The sequence below is a fragment of the Mycteria americana genome, chromosome 13 (assembly GCF_035582795.1).
Source record: "Mycteria americana isolate JAX WOST 10 ecotype Jacksonville Zoo and Gardens chromosome 13, USCA_MyAme_1.0, whole genome shotgun sequence".
Classification (NCBI taxonomy): Eukaryota; Metazoa; Chordata; class Aves; order Ciconiiformes; family Ciconiidae; genus Mycteria; species Mycteria americana.
Window position 1 is genome coordinate 8148881 of NC_134377.1, and position 19322 is coordinate 8168202.

Consider the following 19322-nt stretch of genomic DNA (forward strand, 5'->3'; position numbering starts at 1 on the left):
TGTGTTCAATTTATGTGATCAGAGGCTATTAATAGGTATTTTTCATGTGCATCTATTGAAATGCGAATTACTCTGGTAGGTGCTTGTATGAAAGATCTGTTTTATAATTTATGTGAGACTGCTGCAACAGCAAATGCATTCTGGGCATCTCATAAAAGCACTGCTCTGCCTTCGTACCTTTGAGCCATCATCTGCAAAGTACAAAACCAGATTTTAAAAGCAAAGCTGTAATACAGAATGCTGGAAAAGCCCTGTGGAGACATGGCATGGAATGCTTTGCCCCAGTTGTACTGGAAATGCCAAATGCAGAAATAACCTCGTGATTCTGGTGCCTTGCAGGAATTCTGAAATTTCATGAGTATTATCTGGGTGACAGCCTGACAGAAAATGCCGGGGAATTCCATGAAGCCAACAGCGTGACCCTGCAAACAATAACGAACTCTGCGCTGGAACAGTACATCTCAAGTGTGCGGGAGGCTCTGGGTGTGGATTCCTACTATACCCGGTAAGTTGGGGAGGGGGCTCTAACACCCTGGTTCCTGCTCTCCCACCTGAAAGTAATTTATAACAGGCTGGGATGAGCTAATTGGCTGAGAAGTCTGAGAACTGAGAGTCAGAGTAGGGGCAAATTTTCATTGCGGCAATGAAAAAATTGCTTCATTTTTGTATCCATGGCTATTTTTCTGCCAAGTAATTCTATATGCACATGCAAATAAGGTTTGAACCCATAGGCTGGGTAATGAATCTATAGATTGGATGAGGAGGCAGCTGCCATGTCTGACTCTATATGGGCAGATTCCATCCTACTTAGAGTTTCTAATGTAATTAATTCCCTTTCAAAGGTTTACTTACAAAAAACTGCAAATACCATAGGAATTCTACCCCCCCTTCAAATATGTTCCCTTGCGGCTATAGCTGAGTAAATAATTTACAGTGAATTAATCCGTCTGATGAATTTCAGCAAAGAAGGAGGAACCTTACTCTAATCCATTACTCAGATAGATCCCACAACTATGTTTCCTCATTTTTTTTTTATCGTATGGATTTATCACAAGTCAGGCTTTTTTGCTTATTTGTACTCAATCTCATGATCTCTCATGGTATTTGGTTTGATTTATTGATTGGATGAGTACGAATATAGTTTCTATGCTGATATTTTGAAGTAGTTTTTCTCTGAATGCTTCTGTCTGAAAAGCAGAGTTAGGGATGTCCCTGTCCTTGCATGTTCTTTGTGAATGAAGCGTACAGGGTAAAGGATGTGGCAACAGTTTAGCTTGCTGTTACAGGTGAAGCTTGCTACATAGTCATAAATTGCTTTACTTTGGGTGAGTCAGTAACACACTGGCAGTTTGCAGGTCTACTTTACTACTAGAGCAAAGGGGACCTAAATGTATATGTTGGCTGTTTTGTTAACCAGCCCCCAAAACTGGTGTGAGCGGAGGCACCAGCTCTTTTAGGTTATACCATGTTTTAGTCTTTTTTTAAACGTTTCGCATTTTTCTGCAGCACCAAGATTTGCGAATGAAACACTCTTGAGTCCCCGAGGCTGTGGACGAATGTCCTCTTCCTTGCCCAGCTTTGATGGTGGAAGCACCAACGGTGCCGCCCCATCCCTCACGAGCCGTTAGCAGCCCGTGTTAGAGGCTACCACCCTGCAGATCGCTCGCTCTGTGCGACCTGCAGTCTGCAGCGGTGGTGCACACCCGAACCTGGTGTTGCAGGTAATGATGTTGGCCAAGAAAGAGGAAATGATGGCATTAATCCTCGAATCGATTTGTGCTCAGGGTTTTGTGGGCAACTGGGAAGCTGTTCGGCTCTCCTAATTAATCCTTGTTCATCTTTTGTAATAGCTACCGTAGGCAGCAAATGCAGCTGCGTAGCTGACACTGCGGTGGTGTGGTTAGAGCGTTGTTGTGCAGAACGCAGCAGTAAAACCAAGCTGTGCTTTGTAGTCCGTGCACTAGCATTGTCCTCAGCTTCCTGCCCTCGATGCTTACACCTTAATCTGACAGGATGGGAATTTTCCATTGGATTGAAACAAGAACATAATCCCAGGCCTGAAGTTTCCCGTTAGGTGTCTCAAGTATGCAGAATGGTACCAAATTTCCTGGTTGCTTTCTCCAGGGCTTGCTCCAGTCTCTCACAGACAAATTAATTCTCCCCTTGGGGTAGGGAGAATATGAACCACACTTGGTTGTGTTATGTCCCCCGTACCAGTAATGAAATTGGTTGCAGTCAGCTCGCTGGGTTTGAAGCTCTGAGAGGGCTGCGGACACGTGTGCTCAGCACAGACAGTGAGTTCCTCCATGCTTTTTCCTTTATGGGAGCATCGGATACTGGAAGGGAGCTGGAAGCCATCAGAGGTTCTGGACTCAGGCCTGGTAGATCGCTTTTGTTATTTTCACTGATTTAAAAGTAAGTTAAAGAATGTGTGTCTATGCTGGGATGCTGAATGTGTCCTGAAAGGTTTGCAAGGCAGGATGGGCTCAGGTTGTGGTGACAGTTCTCCTGGTTTTGCCTTTCTTAAGGGAACTGAAGAGAAAGCTCTGTCTAAGATTTCTTTTTTTTCCCCCCTGTACCAGAAAAAATACTGGATTTGTGAAGGTTTGGGCAAAGGTGTCTCTGTCTAATAAATTGGTGGTGCACAGTGCCAGGCTTATCTTTGCTTCTCGGTGCTCTGGCGTTGCTAGTCGGGGGAACGCACACGCTGGGCTCCCCAGCCCGGCCTCCTGGCCCTGGAGCCGGATTCTGGGCTCGGGCCAGCTTGAAGAATTGTTGCGGGGAGCCACTGCCAAGCTGCTTAGTACGAGCGCTGGGTTGCGAGTCAGGAATCGGCACTGTGCACTTCGTGTGCGACCTCCGAGGCCTGGCCAAGCCTTGCTGCTGTTGTCCAGCTTCTCTGAGAGAGACAGCAGCTCTCCTGCCTTAGGCCACTGCGAGAGACGTGAGCTGGGACAGTCAGAGCAATGAAATGGCATGTCCCTCTGGCTTACCCTGTCAAGAGCGCTGCTTCAGCCCTCTGACGTGGGGCTGTCCACTCTGCTCTTGGGCTGGAAGCGTTTCCCTTCTGTGATACCCCGCTTCTCTGGCAGGACTGCGAAGGCTTTGGGGCCTCTCTGGTTTGGGTATGGGGATAGGACTGGTGCTGCCACGTCACGGAGCGGCAAACGGCTGTGTGTGTGTATACGCCTCTTCTGTGGTTCCTCGGGGAAGGGTCTGAGACGTGTGTAAGGGCAGCGCTGGGTATCTGGGGGCTGCACTCGGGGAGCACGGCCGGCGTTTCCAGGCTGGGCTGTGCAGGGGCTTAAATAGCAGAAAGTTTGAACAGAAATAACGTGTTTCCATTCAAGCGTACAAAATGCTGAAAAGCAGCCATTATTCCTGCTTGTCCAGGAACACCTGAGATAAAAGAATTGTGACACTTTTAAAACTGTCAGGAAAAAAATCTGCAGAATGACGCTGGCTGGGCCTAGCATGATTTCAGCTCAGTCATTAGCCAAGAAAGCTCATTAAAATTAAAAAAAAAAAAAAAAAACAAAAAAAAACAAAACAAAAAAAAAAAAAAACAAAAAAAATCATGGATCTGTATATCGGTGTGCTGCTTAGAAGATTCTTGGCAGCTAAACATTTATATGCAGTTTATGAATGGAGTTCATTTCCCAATAATTGTCTATGTTTGCATAATGCCTTCAGGCCTGAGTGCTATTGCTGGCATTATATCCAACTTCGACAGAGAAGTTTGTCACCTGTGCTACCAGAAAAGAGCTTGTCCAGAACACTGCCAGCTTGAGAGGAGGTCTCAGGATTTTTTGCTGTGTTTTGGGGCAGTTGGATTTTTTTGGTTTTTGTTCTAACAGGATGGCAGTTGTGTCAGTCTCCTAAAGAACACAAGATGCTTTTTTCCCACCTTTTAGTGGAAATCTGCCCCCAAAACTGCTAGTTACCTGCTACATAAATTACTTGCGGGTTTCTGCAATCCCTTGAGATTGTTTTAGACACCCCTGTTATCATTAAAATAATCTTGTAAGAGCTAAACAAGTTGTACAGCCTCAGAGTCTTCGTGCAGTGACAAACTGAAGACAGATCAAAATCTTTGAGATACTGCTTCAGAGCACTGAAACCTCGCAGTCCATAACCCATGGCATTTTCTTAAGAGATGCAAACAGCAGAATAAAAGCAGATTTGTGGCCACATTTGACCTGGCCAGGTTGCAAAGAAGGAGGAAAGTAAACCTTTCCCCAAACCAGAAAAACCTTGAGCCATGCATTGGTCTCCCAGACAAGAGAAGAAAGTTAGTAAGAAAGAGGTGAAAGAGATGTCTGAGTCGAGATGGACAACGTGTATCTAGAAGAAAACTTCTCCGCTTCACTGCCCTAGTCTCCAAGGAGGGAAGCAATGTCAGAGTGATCCGTGTGGTTTTGCAGCTAGGAGATAGATAAAGGCATGGGGTCTGAGGTTTAATTTGTCTCCTGAGGGTTTTTGTTCCCTTGGGGTAGCTGCAAAGCGGTTTTCTTTTCCTTTCTGGTTGTTCTACTGCTATCTATAAACATTTTTGTAACCACAACACCGATTATCCGTAAGTGATGATACAAGATACAAAATGATTTGGAAAAAAATCTATACTACTATTCTGAAAACTTCTGGTGAATGTGGTGTTTGATCCTGTTTATCTGAGCATGACACTGGAGTCTGGAAGCTCCTTTGGAGGGTCACTGAGCATTTAGTATTGCCATTGGGGGAGGACAAGCTTTAGTCATCCAGTGAGACAAGGGATTTGGGGATGTAATCTGGCTAATACAGGCCTTGTACGTGTTACTGAAATACTGGCAGTATCTGTAGCGGATTTTGAGCATGAACAGGTGAGCTGCTGCTGTTGGTAGCCAAAATGGTGGATGTGGCACAGCGAGCCTGTGGTCAGCAATCAGGTTGGACTTACATTAGGACTCACTCTTTGTCCTGAACTCAGTCTGAGCTTGCCATTTTGTGAAATTACCCACCAGAAGGGCGTTGGCAGAATTGCATCCACTGAGTGCTGAGAACAACATGTGCCGCCGAGAAGGGTATGTGCTTAACTCATAATGTTGAGACACTTGGAAACCAGAAGAAGTGACAGCCGACTTCTTTCCAGTGATCCCCACATCTGTGTGTATTGGATTTACAGCTGTGTCTCATTTGTATGCATTTTGAGTTTGTACTTTCTGAAAAGGTGCACAACCTCTTATGATTGTAAAAGTGGCTTTCTGAAAGGAAACAAATATTTTTTACAGCTGATTGGATTATTCATTTCACTGTGAGCAGTAACAAACTGCTTGTTAGTCTAGGGTTTTTATTAAGAACTCTGAGAAAGAGCAAAGGGTCTTTCAGCCAGCTGAGTACTTGAAGCATCAGGGAACAGACCTACACAGGGGAGTAGCTTCCTTCATATTAAAGCCCTGAGAAGCTACAAGCATGTAAGCACTGCTATCCAAATGATCATAATCATGAAATTATTGCTAGCATATAAGTGGTACATTTAAGAAATGGCCTATCTTTGGTGGTGGTGGTGGTGTCTAGGGTTTTTGGGTTCTTACATAAAATCTCTTCTGAGACTTCTGCTTCTGTTAGCTTCAGTCACACCTTCTGAGTCATGTGTTTAAAGTCTTGCTTGAAAATGAGTTGCGTGATTCCTATTAAAGGAAATGTCAAAAGTTACTCCCTCCAGCCTTCGTGTTCCCTGGGTATTGCAGATGCATTCTGGATGTAGACGCTTCATCCAGTTCTGTCTGGTATGTGCATGTGGACTATGAGCTATTTGTTCTTTCTGGGAGAATAGAGTCACTCCTTCCAAGGTGTGAATACTGACAGGAAGGATAAGAGGGAGAAAAAACCCAGACTGAATTGGTTCCACCTACCCTTCTCTTAAAGCATCAGGGTTGCATGATTCAGAAGGTTACATCTATCTCCACATGTTGATGATTGAATCTTACCCTCTAGATATGCATATACACAACCCAAATCTGCAGTTATGCCTCATGTAACAGATTCACAGATACTGTTTTCAGTTCCATTAACCATTTGTCACCACAGATTCTCCTCCTGGCAAAGGGAGTTCTTCAGTCTTTAGGTTCTGGGATGAGTTTTTAATTTACTGTGATGTCAGCTTCCTCCTCTCTTCATGGTGATGGTAGTGGTATGTTTTTGGTTAAGGATTCTGGGTTTAATGCTTGTCTCTGAGATCATTGGTCTGGTGTGGTATGATCACAGGCAGAAGCTCTTTCCCCACTTCAAAATTATATGCAGGGAATTAAACAAACAAATCTTGTCTGTTCTGTGTGGGTGAACGTCATGTTCTGCTTTGAAACTCTTTCCCCACGTGGATCAAGTGCTTCCCTACAGCATTGCTGACTGCCACCATGCTCCAGCACACCAGACCCCCCAGGAGAAGCTGTCATCTGCAGTCCCTGGAACCTGTTCTCTGCCTACCAGCAAACAACAGAGGGATTTAAATATGTATAGCACACACGTGAAAACTTGTTTGACTCTGACTTCTTAGTTCATAGCTTGCTTAAGTGCACTGTAGTTGTGTGCTTTTGTGTTCAAATTTAAGCGCCATTGCCTTCCATAATGCTGTAAGCATCTTTATAGGTACTGTTGGCATCTCCAGAGTGGCACATCTTCCCATTTTCTGCTCCTGGAGAGGAAGACATGCTGTCTTGGGATGTGTCATCAGGATTTTGCTGTGGTGATGTTCAGTTCCACACTGCAGCCTTCACTTTCTACTAGAAATGGTTCCTTTCAGCTGGTCTAATTAAGCTGACAAATAATGCATACTTGCAGAAAAATAAAGTGTGAGAGACTTTAAAGTCTGCTTGAACTTGTGTTGGGACAGACTCCTCTCTCTTTAGGGAGAGCATGTGGCCTGCTCCCTTGGGTTCATGAACTCATGATTTTTGCCTCTTTAAGGAGCTCCAAATACTCATTGTGAGTGTTACTCACAACTGTGCCAGGACTCAAAACTGTGCATGTCTGCAGCTGGAGGGAAAACATGCAGGAGGTAGTTGTTGACAACCTTTTCTCTTCCCTTTTTTTCCTTCCTTCCCCCCCACCCCCCTTGGCTGTTCTTCAGCTAGCCCCATTTCAGTGTTCATGAAGTGATTGGCTTTTGTCAGGACTTATTCTTTCAGGTTATTGAATTATATTAACCTGGAAGTATGCTGACAAGATATCCTATGGTCCATACAGCAACATAGGGACAGCTCTAGTTACCTACACAAGTACGTGTTGTGTGTTAATTTAATTCATGTGCTCTTTATTGGAAAATGTGCCCTTGAGGAAACGCTCCAAGTTGTCAGGAACCCAAAAGGAAAGAGAAATGAGATTCAGCAGGTAGCATAGCAGGTTTAGCTTAAGTGTACAAATTCCAAGGTTTGTGATGTGCCATATAATATGCAAATTATTTATTAGATTAAAGGGAGGGGTTGTTAAAAATGCACATACAATAGTTGTGTTTGCCTTCTGCCTTTAGAAAGAAGAGAAAATGCTAACAGCAATTTGACAGAAAATCTACACTGAGATGATAATTTAGATATTAATGTCAGGAGATGGAAAATTTAGGAATTTTGGGCTCTATTTCTCTCTGTATCGCTGCTGTCCTAGTGGCATTGATAGAGTAAATTATTTTTCTCTGTGCTTTCCCTGTTTGTATAACAGGAGCAGCGACACAGCTCCCTTTTTTATGTCGCACTTTGCTAGTGAAGGAAGCGTACAGAGCTTGGAGTTATTATTGTGGAAATCTGAAAAGGATGCACTAACACATGTTTTTAGGCAAATCAAGGGCTGAGTTGGTGTTTTCTGCAGACCTCAGCTTTTCTGTGTTGTGCTACAGCTTCAAAAGTCCATACCTGCAGTGCATGGGAACTTGGGTGCTGTATTTCCATCAGCGTGTGCCACTCTTTAAACCTTGCAGAATGCCTAGGAGAAGAGGAGGGGATGGGGTTGTTACTCTCTTGTATGCCTAACAGTAGGAGGTGATGCAATCCAGGGAAAATTCGACTTCAGCATTTGGTTGAGATTGTGTCTGAAAAACGTTTTCTCTCAAACTGGCTGAGCATTTGTCACAAAGCTGTTGCTCTGTCTTGCATCAATGACTCCTTCACCCTGCTGTTCCCCCTGCAGAGCCTGTGCCAGTAGCGAGACTGAGAGTGAAGCTGGGGATATCATGGACCAACAGTTTGAGGAGATGAATAACAAGCTGAACTCAATGACTGATCCGACTGGCTTCCTGAGGATGGTCAGCAGGAACAACCTCTTGAACAGGTGAGAACACAGCACTGCACTGTGGAGATCAGCAAGCAGAATGAGACATCTTGGTGACCGTCTTCTCTCTAAATTGCAAGTTTAGGGTGCAGCCAATGCCATTGCTCATATTGCCCCGAGTTGTGGGGGCACAGAGCAGCAAACTGATACTGTTCTTTACAGTTGCAGTAACCATCCATTCTTCACAGCATGGATGTACGGGGAATGTTAAGCATCTCTCTTAGGAATAAGGTCTGTATGTTAGTACTGTGCAGCGCACTCCGCTTTTGAGCAGAGGGGCCTGTAGGCATTTCCCTTCTGTCCTTTCCTTTTGTGTTCATGTGGTGCAGTGAGAATTTCTCCCTCCCTCAGGAGAGCTCTGCATCTTGCTCCTGATGGGATTGAGAATCCATTACCACCTAGCGTTGCATGTGCATATAGCCTGGAGCTTTGAGTGCCTGGTGGCCTTCCGCAGATAGGTGGCCTGTGGGGGGGTTGGTTTTGTTATACAGACTCAAGTGCTGGATGCAAGGGACAAAGAAGCTCTGCCAGGTCCTGGAAGGGAATGGGGTCCTATTGCTTCCTTCTTTAGAAATAGAAATTTTCAGTAGGAGGGAGGCAGGACAAGGACCGAAAGCATCATTGTGCCTCTTGTGGGAGGGAGGACCCCAGGCACAAGCAGAGACCTAGACAGGACTGTTCACTTAAGAACTCAGTAGATTGGTTTGGGAGATGCAGGGGGTGGCACCTTCATTGTGTTTCTAGGTGAATTTGATAGCTTAAGGTGATAGCCAGCAAGGACTTGTCAGCAATTGTTAACTGTTAACTCTGTCCTGAGGGGCAGCCATTTCAAATTTGCTCTTGTCCTGGCCAAGCACTGTTTTTGACTATCTGAACAATTGCAGGGGAACTCTGTTTTGTCCCTGCTGTCTGTGAGGTGTGGAGCTTGGAGCTCTCTGCTACACACTTATTATGGAAATACTTGTTTCTGTTGATCTTGACTGTTGTACTAATTAGCTGGGAATATGCTGCATTTCCAGAGTTACAGGACTGCACTAGCAGCACAGTCTCCACTCATTTTCTGCCTCTTACAACTTGAGCAGGTCTCAGTCTTTCACATTATTGTGCTGATTCGGGCAAGCATTCGAAATGAAAATTGAAGACAGAATTTTTCCAGTGTTACCACTCCCCCAGTGGAGAGGGGCTGCATGATGCAACCCAGGGTTTCTGGCTAGATCTGTGCTCCAGCATGGATTGTGAGCACAGGATACCCCAGGCCTTTCTCAGCTGGAAAAGAAAATGCAATCAGCCTGCAGTGTTGTGAGCCATCACTGGAGCTTGTGAACTGTAACAGCATCCCTATCAAACTGGGAGCTGCCTATTGGCACCAACAACTGGCCTGTTTTTCTTTCCAGAATCTACGTGCCTATCTGTTCAAGCTGCTGCACTGATGATGAACTATGAGTACTTGCTAGTTTGGGATCAAACAGGCAGATTCCCAGGATTGCTGAGATGTTTTGCTAGTTCATCAGGCTTAGAAGGACAGGAGAATGCCCCTTTAATTACAGGGAGAAAATACGATCCGATTCTTCTCCAGGGAATGCTAATCCTCAGGAACACTGCAGAGGCCAACCATGCAGCATCTATGTCTTTCTGCTCCATAGGAGCCAAGTGCATTACCTTGATCCCACCTCCAGGAGCTTACCTCAGGTGCCTTGTCAGGTAACTAGTTTGCAGCTTTTAGGAGAAGCTCAGGGGTGGGGCAACTTGGGCACTTAATTAAAAGCACCCTCACAAGAGCATCAGGAGGAGCACTAGAAGCAGCCATGTCTTTGATGTTCTCAGCCATGAGCGCTGAGATGAAGAGAATGAGGAGGCCCTGCTCTATGGCCAGCCTGCCTGCCCACCTACCGTTTGCCTGCAGGTGCAGGCATACCAGGGGGCTGTAGTGGCAGAGCTAACGCTGCTGTTTTGCAGCTGGCTTGCTGAGCCCTTGCTGAATTCAGAGCAGATGCTGTGGTCCTGCCCAAGCCTTTGAATACCTCCTGTACTTAACATCTGCTCCAGTCCCATAGATGATCAAACTGGAGGCTACAGGGTCTAGAAGGGCACTGCAGAAAGCATTAGCTGGCCTGTTGCTATACTGTGTGGTTCTTTATAATTAAGCTGTGTAGAGAGTGGTGTGGCTCACGGCATGCAGCACACCGAGCTTGGGACAACAAGGACACACCCTTGCAAGAGCCCTGAAGCTTCAGGAAGGAAGCAGATGAAAATCTGCATGGAAAACAGCAGATTAAGAAATAAAATGGGAGCGGGCAGCATTTCTGTGCACGTAACAAGGAACTGTGAGCTCTTAGACTTTGGTTAAGCAACAGAATTGAATGGTTAGCAAGAGCACAAGCTGTGATCTTGCAGCTCCAGACTCCAGCTCACCTCCTCTGTGCAATGGCTTTTCTGCCGGCTAGTACTGGAGTGAGTTCATGTAGCTGTAGGTCAATGCTGAGTGGATTGTTGCTGCTGTAGTCCTTCAGAGGATGGTAAAATTGTGGCTCACAAGCAGTGATTGAAGGTATGGCGTCTGTTTGCTTTGGCTTCTGCACTGCAGGGGACAAAGAGGAGTAGGGCCTGCTTGGAGCTGAGAAGAAAAGCTTGTCTTCCCTACTGCCAAGGCAGGCCCTGCATTCCTCATGTGGGGCCTGAATGCATGTTCACATCTTGTGCTTGAATGTTGGAGATCCTCAAGGGAGTTTGTATGGCTTGGGGCCAGTGCAAGTTCCCTCACGCACAGGAATTGCACATGCTGTTAAGGTCCCATGTTAGAAAATGAGGCCCTGGAGATGCTGGGACTGTTTGGAGCCATCCAGTCTCCATGTCTGGCAACAAGCGGGTGACTGAAAGGAAGCCCTTGGTTTGGGACGGTTGCCCTCTGACTGCTGTCATCAGGTAACCTGGCTTTTAAGCAGAGAATACCATGATTTTTTGGCAGTTCAGCTTAGAAAAGCAAAAATGTGGGGGTTTGGCAGTTAACTTAAGGAAATTCTGAGAAGGAATGGACTCTGGAGGAGAAAGAAGCACTGAAGGGACACTGCTGTGATCTCAGTACTGGGCAATAGCTGTCTAAGCTGTGGATGCCACTGATACAGCCCCCAAGATAGAGTCCCAGTTGCTCATGTCTTATGCAGCTTCTGTTTTCACTGCTCCTTAGGGCTCTTAGACTTTTGTTGGTTTCCAGATTAGAATCTGATTTCCTCCCTGCTAGTTGTCTTCCGCTCCAGCAAGGGACTTGATCGCTGCCTGTACCTGAATATAGCTCCCTCACCTTTTCTTTGGCCTCTCCACCATCGTGGGGATACAGTTTGTCCTCCTTCCATGTACCTGCAGAAAACACGAGAATCAGCCCTGACGCTGCTCAAAGGGTAAAATGTTCCTCAACTTCCCTGAGAGCAATTTTTGCAATGCAGCATGGTGAGAATTTGTAAAAGGCAAATTGGGAGGTAAGGAGCAATGTAACTTGAGATGCGAATTCACTTCTGCCAAGGCCATTGCTATCTCCCAGCTCCCCTTACAATTGCAAAGAGCTTGTTTTTTTCCAGCAGAGTCAGCATGCTCAGGGTCCATGGCTAGTCCTACAAGCACAGCTGGAGATTTCCAGAGCAAGCTCAGTGCCCCAGTAAGAGTAAAGTCTCTATGAATCCAGCCAGAGGAATCTGGCAGAAGGTGGTTACAATTCACATGGAGCCTCAGCAGCAATAAAAACATGGCTATCGCCAAGATACTGTTTCATCTTTTTGCTCAGGGTTTCATCCTGGTGACCCTCATGATGTCTGAGCATGTCTCCCCTCTCCTCTTGGTGTGGGACCTTGCCTTTGTGTTGATTTTGGCCCTGTAGGCTGTGCTTATGTTGTCGCAGAGCAAGGACCAGCTGGTCCCTAATGGATAGGGAGCCAGGAGCCAGAGCCTGCGGGGCAGGGGCCACACCAGCAGGACCCCGTCCCACAGTACCCAGTGAAGTGAGCAGGGCAGACCTGGGGATGGCAGCCGGAGTCAGCCAAGAGTCCAGACCATCAGGCAAGTGCCTGGTGATGAGGCAGGTCTGAGGTCAAGCCAGGTATACAAGTCAGGATCAGGTCTGGTGGCGGTAACTGGGGTCAGGCACAGCCCACTGACGGCTGTGCAGGTCCATCGGGAGGGGGCAGGTCTGAGGGGATGTTAGCTGGCAGGTCAGGCTCTGGATTGGCAGGGTTCACAGCCAGGCACAGGCAGGGCTGCGATGGAGCTGGAGACAAGCATACCTGCAGCGTAGCTGAAGCAGAGACCAAAGGCCCACGCCCCAGTTTAAATGGAGCTCCTGAGCCCGTGGGCAGGGCATGTTGGTGAAGGCCCCAGCTCAGGCTGGTCAGGGGCATTAAAGCTTATTAATACCCTCAGGGGCCTGACAGCTTGCCCTGGAGAGCTGGGCAGCTGACCCCCTCTGGAGCAGAGGGATAGGGGTGTACCAGGGATGCTGGCTGGCCCAGGACGAAGGACGAAGCATGGTCTTTGGAAGGCAGATAGGAAAGCAGTGGTTGGAGAGTCTCTTATTTGTCTGGTTCTCTACCATACGGGGTGCAGCGCTGTAGCTGCCCAAGTACAGACCACACAGGCAGAGTTCTGGGTGGTCTGTGGGTTTTGTGCAACCAGTGGTGGCTTCTGGAGATAATTGCGGATCCTTGAAAGCATCCACAGGGAGCTCATATCTGAATGTTTTCTGGAGCTTCCCACAGCTTGGTTTTCTGTCAAGGCCCTGAATGTGGATTTGGGGCTGCATCTCTAGGAAAGGTCTTTTTGAGGAAGACTTGCAGAACGACAGGCCTGATGGATATCCATTGTTCTGAGGCTGTCAGGCCACTGCAGCAGTTAAGTCTGACTCCCAGCCCTCCAGAATGGCTGTGCTTGGTTATGAGTAGTATTTAACTCATCCAGAGTCCTAACGAGTGCTAAGGCAAGAGCAGCTCTGTGCTGATTGCGGTATGAACCCCTCCTTCCTGCCTGGGCCCAGCCACATTCATCCTCTGCAAGCAGAGCCAGGCCCTGTGAGGCTGGTGGTAGGCCAAATCAGTCTGAGCTCAAGGCTCGCATGATACGGGCTTTCTCCCCCTTTCTGTGAGGCTGTCATGGGATCATTGCTTTGTTCCTGCATCTCCAAGACAAAGGGCGGAAGCAGAGTTAACGCTGATATATGCAGGCAGTCCTGAGTCCCAGTTTGTGCTGTTTCCTCTGCTTGCGGCACGTCAGGCTGCCTTATACAAAGGGTTATAAATAAGCAGCACTGCAGAGTCTTTGCAGAGGCTTCCAAATGAGAGATTTTACTGTTCCAGAAATCGGGGGACCCCTCTACATCGCAAGAGCAAGGTAGAAATGATCAGTGCAGCATCCCAGAAGCCGGCACTGGCACGCTGTAGAAGGGACGTTTGGCCAAAAGAGTCAAAAGTCTCCGTCTTGTCACATTGAAATTACCTGGACTCAGATGCCTGACAAGCCACCTGAAGAGCTGTTTGTTTGCACTGGTTTGGGAGGAAAGGGAGTGGGCTGTCCAGGGTTCCAGGTCTGCTCTGCCTGCTACAAAAGATCTCTGTCCATCCTCCCACTATGGATTTTCTCACTCTTCTTTGTGTACGCAAACACACAGGCAAGAAATGTGAAAGATTTATGATACTCCCTTGGTTTTGTTCTAATAAAAAGCAATCCGAGTGGTGAGGGAATAAATCTAGAGCTGCTTGGCTGTGAAACCAAGATGAAGGAGGCTCTGCTGATTAGAGTAATCAAGCCCCTGTTCCCTGCAATAAATTCGTGTGTTAAAAGCGCTTAATGCAGCAGGTGAGGCTGGCGAGTGCCACCTGCTGGCAAGTAGCTGCTTCTTGGGAAGGTCAGGGCTGTTGTGCTTGGCCTAAAGCTCTGCATGCTCTCTGCTTCCTAGATAAGCAGTGGGGTATCCCTGCCCTTCTACACTGGTATATCAGGCAGGATGTACTGGAGGGATGTGCTTTGAGCACAGGGTTCAGGGCACTAGAAATGCGTGAGATTGGGAAAGCACAGTTTTTATTTCCTGATCTGATTTTAAAATCTCTGCTACGTAAAGTATGGAAACAACTGAGCATTGCAAAGTGTGGTTGGCTCAGTCAGCTGCTGCAGTGAAACTGGGCAGAAGGATCCAGAGGGGAGCAGACAGTGCTGAGTCCGTGCTGATCCTGCAATGAACTTAGTATTGCGCAAACCACCTAGTGAAGTTTTCAGCAGCTCTGAGTAGCAGCAGCGTACTCGTACTTTCACCAGAATCTCTGCATCGGAGAGCACGGGCAGTTGGACACCAGGCTTCCGTTTGCATTCTTAAATTACTTCTCTTGGCCCATAAGGTGTAAAATCCTTGTTAGTGGGGAGCATGGGTGGTAGCGTCATTTTTTCTTTAGAGAATAGGTTTTAGACATGATGTGAGCTGAGTCTGGAGACTGGTTGCAGCAAGTGAGGAGAGAAAGAGAGGGGAGAAAGAAATTTTCCGAATCTGTTGGCATGTGTCAGAAGAGGTCAGGGGTATGTCTGAGGCCTGTGGTTTGTCAGTGGTAGAAGGAGTGCGCTTGATTGCAATGTTTTTGCTCTCCTTGTCTTTTCCTGGATGTTGGCTTAATCTGGTAGTATGCAGAGACACTGTGCGTGTGTGTGTGTGTATATATATCTGCTATAGGCATGAATATATATGCATACATACAAATATATATGCCTATAGCAAATACGCAATCAACTATTAATATATCTCATTGATTAACATATCTGTTGGATGCTGAGTTTTCTTTTCATTTCCTGGATGTGCAAATATTTTCTGTTTTTATTTCTTTTCTGTGTTGATAGCCGAGAATTAATCCAGGCAAGAGATAAAAACAAGGAACAGAGACAAGGCATTTCTTCTGAGTAAACGTTCCTAAAAAAAGGACATTGCAGACTAGTGTCCTGACAAAGCGTGTGAGTTTGGTCATGAATCAGGAGACTATAGTTGCTTTCCTGTTGTGTAAATTGGCAAAGGCACATAGCATTGGAAGGTGTCTGAGAGGCAAAACAGTGCTGTGCTTCATAGAGGCCAAGAATGGAGGGAGGCTTTCTCTGTGCAGCAGCATCAGAGTATGATTTGGACTGGGATTTCATGGAACCCTCCATCGCATGCATTTGGCACCTTGAGAACAACGGAGCGTGTTTTGCCTCATGGGTGGCCTTTTATGCTTGAGGTTGTTGTGTTTGTTACTGGACAGCCCCAGTGGTGACTCTGGTTACACTTCAGAGTTTGTACTACCATTACTGTTCAATGTCTTATTTCCCTCCCTCCCCTTTTTTTAAGGCCCACCTGTTAAAACTTTCTGGAAAGTTATCCTTTTCACATAAAATGGTTGTTCGTGGCACCAAGCCAAGGATAACCTTTCTGGGGAGCACAGCTGCTGGATTAGTGAGACCAGAATGGGGCAACATCATTTCCTCAACAGGGCAATAACTTTTTGTAGCCACGCCATCTCAGAGTGGCGGTGTTTGGTGGCTGGTGATGCCAGGAGAGCACGTGCAGAGCTCTGTCTGTGGGGATGTCGGAAATGGGCTCCAGGTCAGCTCTCGCATCTGATTTCATGGAGCTGTTCAGAGGAGTAGCAGCAAGTGCAGGCATATTCTTCAGATCTCGTTGTTTGCCTGTTGTCCTATTTCCTTTTGGTACCATGCTAGATTAGTTGGTGCAAAACCCAAGTGCAAATCTTCCTGTGATTGTAGTCAATTGTTAATGGGTCTCATGTTTGCCCGCACACGACCGCTATATGTAGGTATGCAGTAAAAACTGTGAACAGCACTTCAGGCACTTGAGTTTGTAGAGAAACTCCATAGCAATGTCATATGCTGTCTGCAACTGGTTCACCCTGCCATTAATGTCATTGTTCATTGTGGTGTGAAGCTGAATGGGGGAATAAAGCCCTGCCATGAAGCATCTTACAGAGCAGGGTCCTCTGGATGGACAGGGACTGGCTCATAGTCAGTGTTATGAAATCAGGGCAACCTCTAGTGAGCCTCAGATTTCTGCAACTAACCTCTCAACCTGCCTTTTGCCCACAGGAGCTGTCAGAGCATGACCAGTCTCTTCAGCAGTACCATGTCTCCTGTTAAGGATGGAACATCGTCTCTTCCAAGGAGGCAGACTTCCTTCACCAAACCCCCGCTTCGTGCGCTCTACGACTTATTGATAGGACCTATGGAAGGAGTAAGCCTTTGGCGCCGACAAATGTAGAGATTCACTTACCAAAATCCCCTGTGGGAAAGCAAGAATAGGCAGCTTGGGGATTGTATCTGAAGCATGGTGGTTTTCACTTGGTCTTCCCAGATGGTGAGAGTGTGTTGGGAGGTGGAAACAAGGGATGTTGCTGTTGATACCGCTTCCAGTCAGCTGCCAAAGTATAATGCTTTTGATGAACCTAAGCAGGAAGTGTATCCTTAATTCACTAATACTAATTGGCAAACTCAGCAGGTCTATCTAGGGACAAATAGGTCAGGGAGACAGAAAAAGCAGTACTGGGAGGCCGGCAGGACCACTGGCCCTCCCTGCGCCTCCCACTGCCACGCGGTGCTGCACAGGCAGCCAGACAAGCTGAGCCTTGCTCTCTCTCCATACCAGGGGTTGGTGCTTTTGCAAGGAGATGGACATGCTCCTGGCAGGTGCCAGCAGCAGTGGGTGGGAGCTGCTGCTGGGGCTGGTCAGGCGCTCGGCAGCTGGCTTGGTTCACTGCCAGTGTCCCAGCGCTCGGCCCATTCTGGGCCCTGCTCTGCGCGTGACAGTGCTGCACCGGGGCACACCTGCCAGTGTTGGGGTGGAGGGTGCAGACCCCAGCGTCGTCTTGTGCTGGTGGATCATGGGGTGAATGCAGAAGCAAAGGAAAGCTGCGTGGCGTGGTGTCCCGTGGCAGCCCTGGCCGGCCCATGCAGGAGGCCAGGAGCGGCAGCGCAGCCCCTGGTTCCAGTCTTAAGGAGCGATGGCAGGATAAATTAAGAAGTCCTATCCCTGTCACACAGTATCTCTAGCTAGAAGAGATAAAGTCTCTCAGTCAAGAATTAGTCTTTTCTCAATTTGTATCCAGCTGAACGAACAGATTGAAATGTCACAATTCTGTCGTGAGAGGCAAAACCAGCTCTACCTTGGGTTACTTCAGAGGCTATTTGGATGCTTTAATCTTGTCTGCAGAAGTCACCTCTGTTGCAGAGGAATAACCTTTGTGAGCCTGAGCCTTTGTTAGCTCTGTCAGCCTGCCAATCCTGCAGTCATGCCATGAATCTTGGAGAGCGGGGCCTTCTGCTCCGGAGGTGGCACATGCGTCCTCTTTGCAGGGCAAGGAGGTCAACCCCGCTTATGGGTTTTCACTGTCATCTTCTACAACGTTCTTGAGAAAGCTTCACCTGGGAGTTTAACGCCTGCATACACCTAGTGTAAATAGGTAAGACAGGCTAGGAGGAAATCCTCATGGGAACACCAGGAGCCTGCTTCTCCTTCCCAGTGAGGACACACTGTGGTTGGGCACTGCTTGGCATATTTGGGTGTCTGAGGCCCAAAGTTGGCTCCAGTAAGGTACTGTAGGGCTTGGCAGGGCTTTCAGAGAGCGCAGAATTAGCAGGTACAGGGTCCTTACTAGTCACTTTTTAAGAAGATGCAGTTCAGGTCTTGTGTGTGGTTTGGCAGTCCTATTATCATGGAAACTTCCAATTAGAGTGACACTAGCTGCAAGTGAGGGATCCATCCAAGCCAGCAGCTGTCAGCCAGCCTAACCCTGCACAGCCATGCTCCCCGTGAGTGATGGACCAGAGACTTTTCCACCTTCATGACAAATCACCGGTGTAGCCGTATCGTTGCTGTGAACTAGAGCACACCTTCCTATGCTTGGCAGTTCAAGCTTTTCTCCTTTTTCTCACTGAAGAGATTATTTTTTGTTAGAACTCACCCTAAAATTAATTCTTGGAGACATATGAAATGCAAATGATCCTTGTAGTTTTATTTCTGTTTCTGTAATGCACATACAGCCATCGTGAGAAAAAAAATATTAAACTCTAGGGGTTCTACATACAAATTAAAAATTCTGCTAGGCACATGTCACTATGGCTCAGATGCTCTGATTGTATTGCTGACAGCTAAAGCTCCTGCAGCAGTAAGTAAAATAGAATATGTATTAAAACAAACAAACAAACAAAAAAAACCCCAGAAACATTTCTGGAAAGCAGCAACTGCCCTGGTGGGAAGCTGCTGCTTGTCAACTCGGGCTCTGCAGAAAGAAGCATGGCTGAATGGAGGCTGGTAAATTTAGCTGCAGAGCACACGTGCTGGTTCACCCCAGGCAGCGAGTGCCGGCGAGGCCTCCCTCAGGGCTGCTGGGGTTGTAAACAGCGTGTCAGGACGGAGCGGAGGGGGTTTGCAGGAAGGCTCCCGAGGCTGCTGTGTGTCACTGACTGCCCTGCATCTCCGTCTCCAGTCTGTGGGGCAGGGTGAGCTCCAGAGCTGTAAGGAGGACAGGAGAAACAGCAAGAGGTCAGCAACTATTTTTAACTCCTTTTAAATGAAAATTTTCTTATCCTTCAGCAGTTTTATTCCCACTTCAAATGGCAAGAAGCATTTAAAAGCACCTTGCTGTCTCTCTTCAGCTTTCTACTGTTTGATGTTCTCCCTCATAGCTGACCTGATTTTTGGTACTTCTGACTCACTCCAGACTCCCTTTGGAGGAGACTGCCAGACTGATTTTTCTATTTCTTTAGTAATATTAATTCGTCTTTGCTGCTGCCTGAGAATTAAAGCTTGAGACTGACTGCAAATTCCCGTTATTCTTTGATTGCTAGTGAGATGGGGTCAGTGTATCTCAAATTAATCGTCAGCTGTCAGTGCATCACAGTGCAGTCTGGAAGTCTGCTCCAGACAGACCCTGAGCAACGTGGAGAGGAAGAATTGTGTGTTAGGATCAGGGTACATTTGTCTGAGCTCTATTTATAAAACTTCACACAAGTAGTAATATTCA

At 47.0% G+C, this 19322-nt stretch overlaps 1 protein-coding gene across 3 annotated transcripts in view; it reads left to right on the forward strand.

The window, feature by feature from the left end:
- The window catches only part of TTC28 (tetratricopeptide repeat domain 28), a 195312-nt gene that overhangs the window by 159736 nt on the left and 16254 nt on the right, over window positions 1–19322 (forward strand). For all 3 annotated transcript variants that reach the window (XM_075516443.1, XM_075516444.1, XM_075516445.1), the window contains 3 exons: window positions 340–505; window positions 8155–8295; window positions 16390–16534. In XM_075516443.1, the coding sequence (XP_075372558.1) occupies window positions 340–505; window positions 8155–8295; window positions 16390–16534 (452 nt within the window). The remainder of the gene's footprint in view (window positions 1–339; window positions 506–8154; window positions 8296–16389; window positions 16535–19322) is intronic.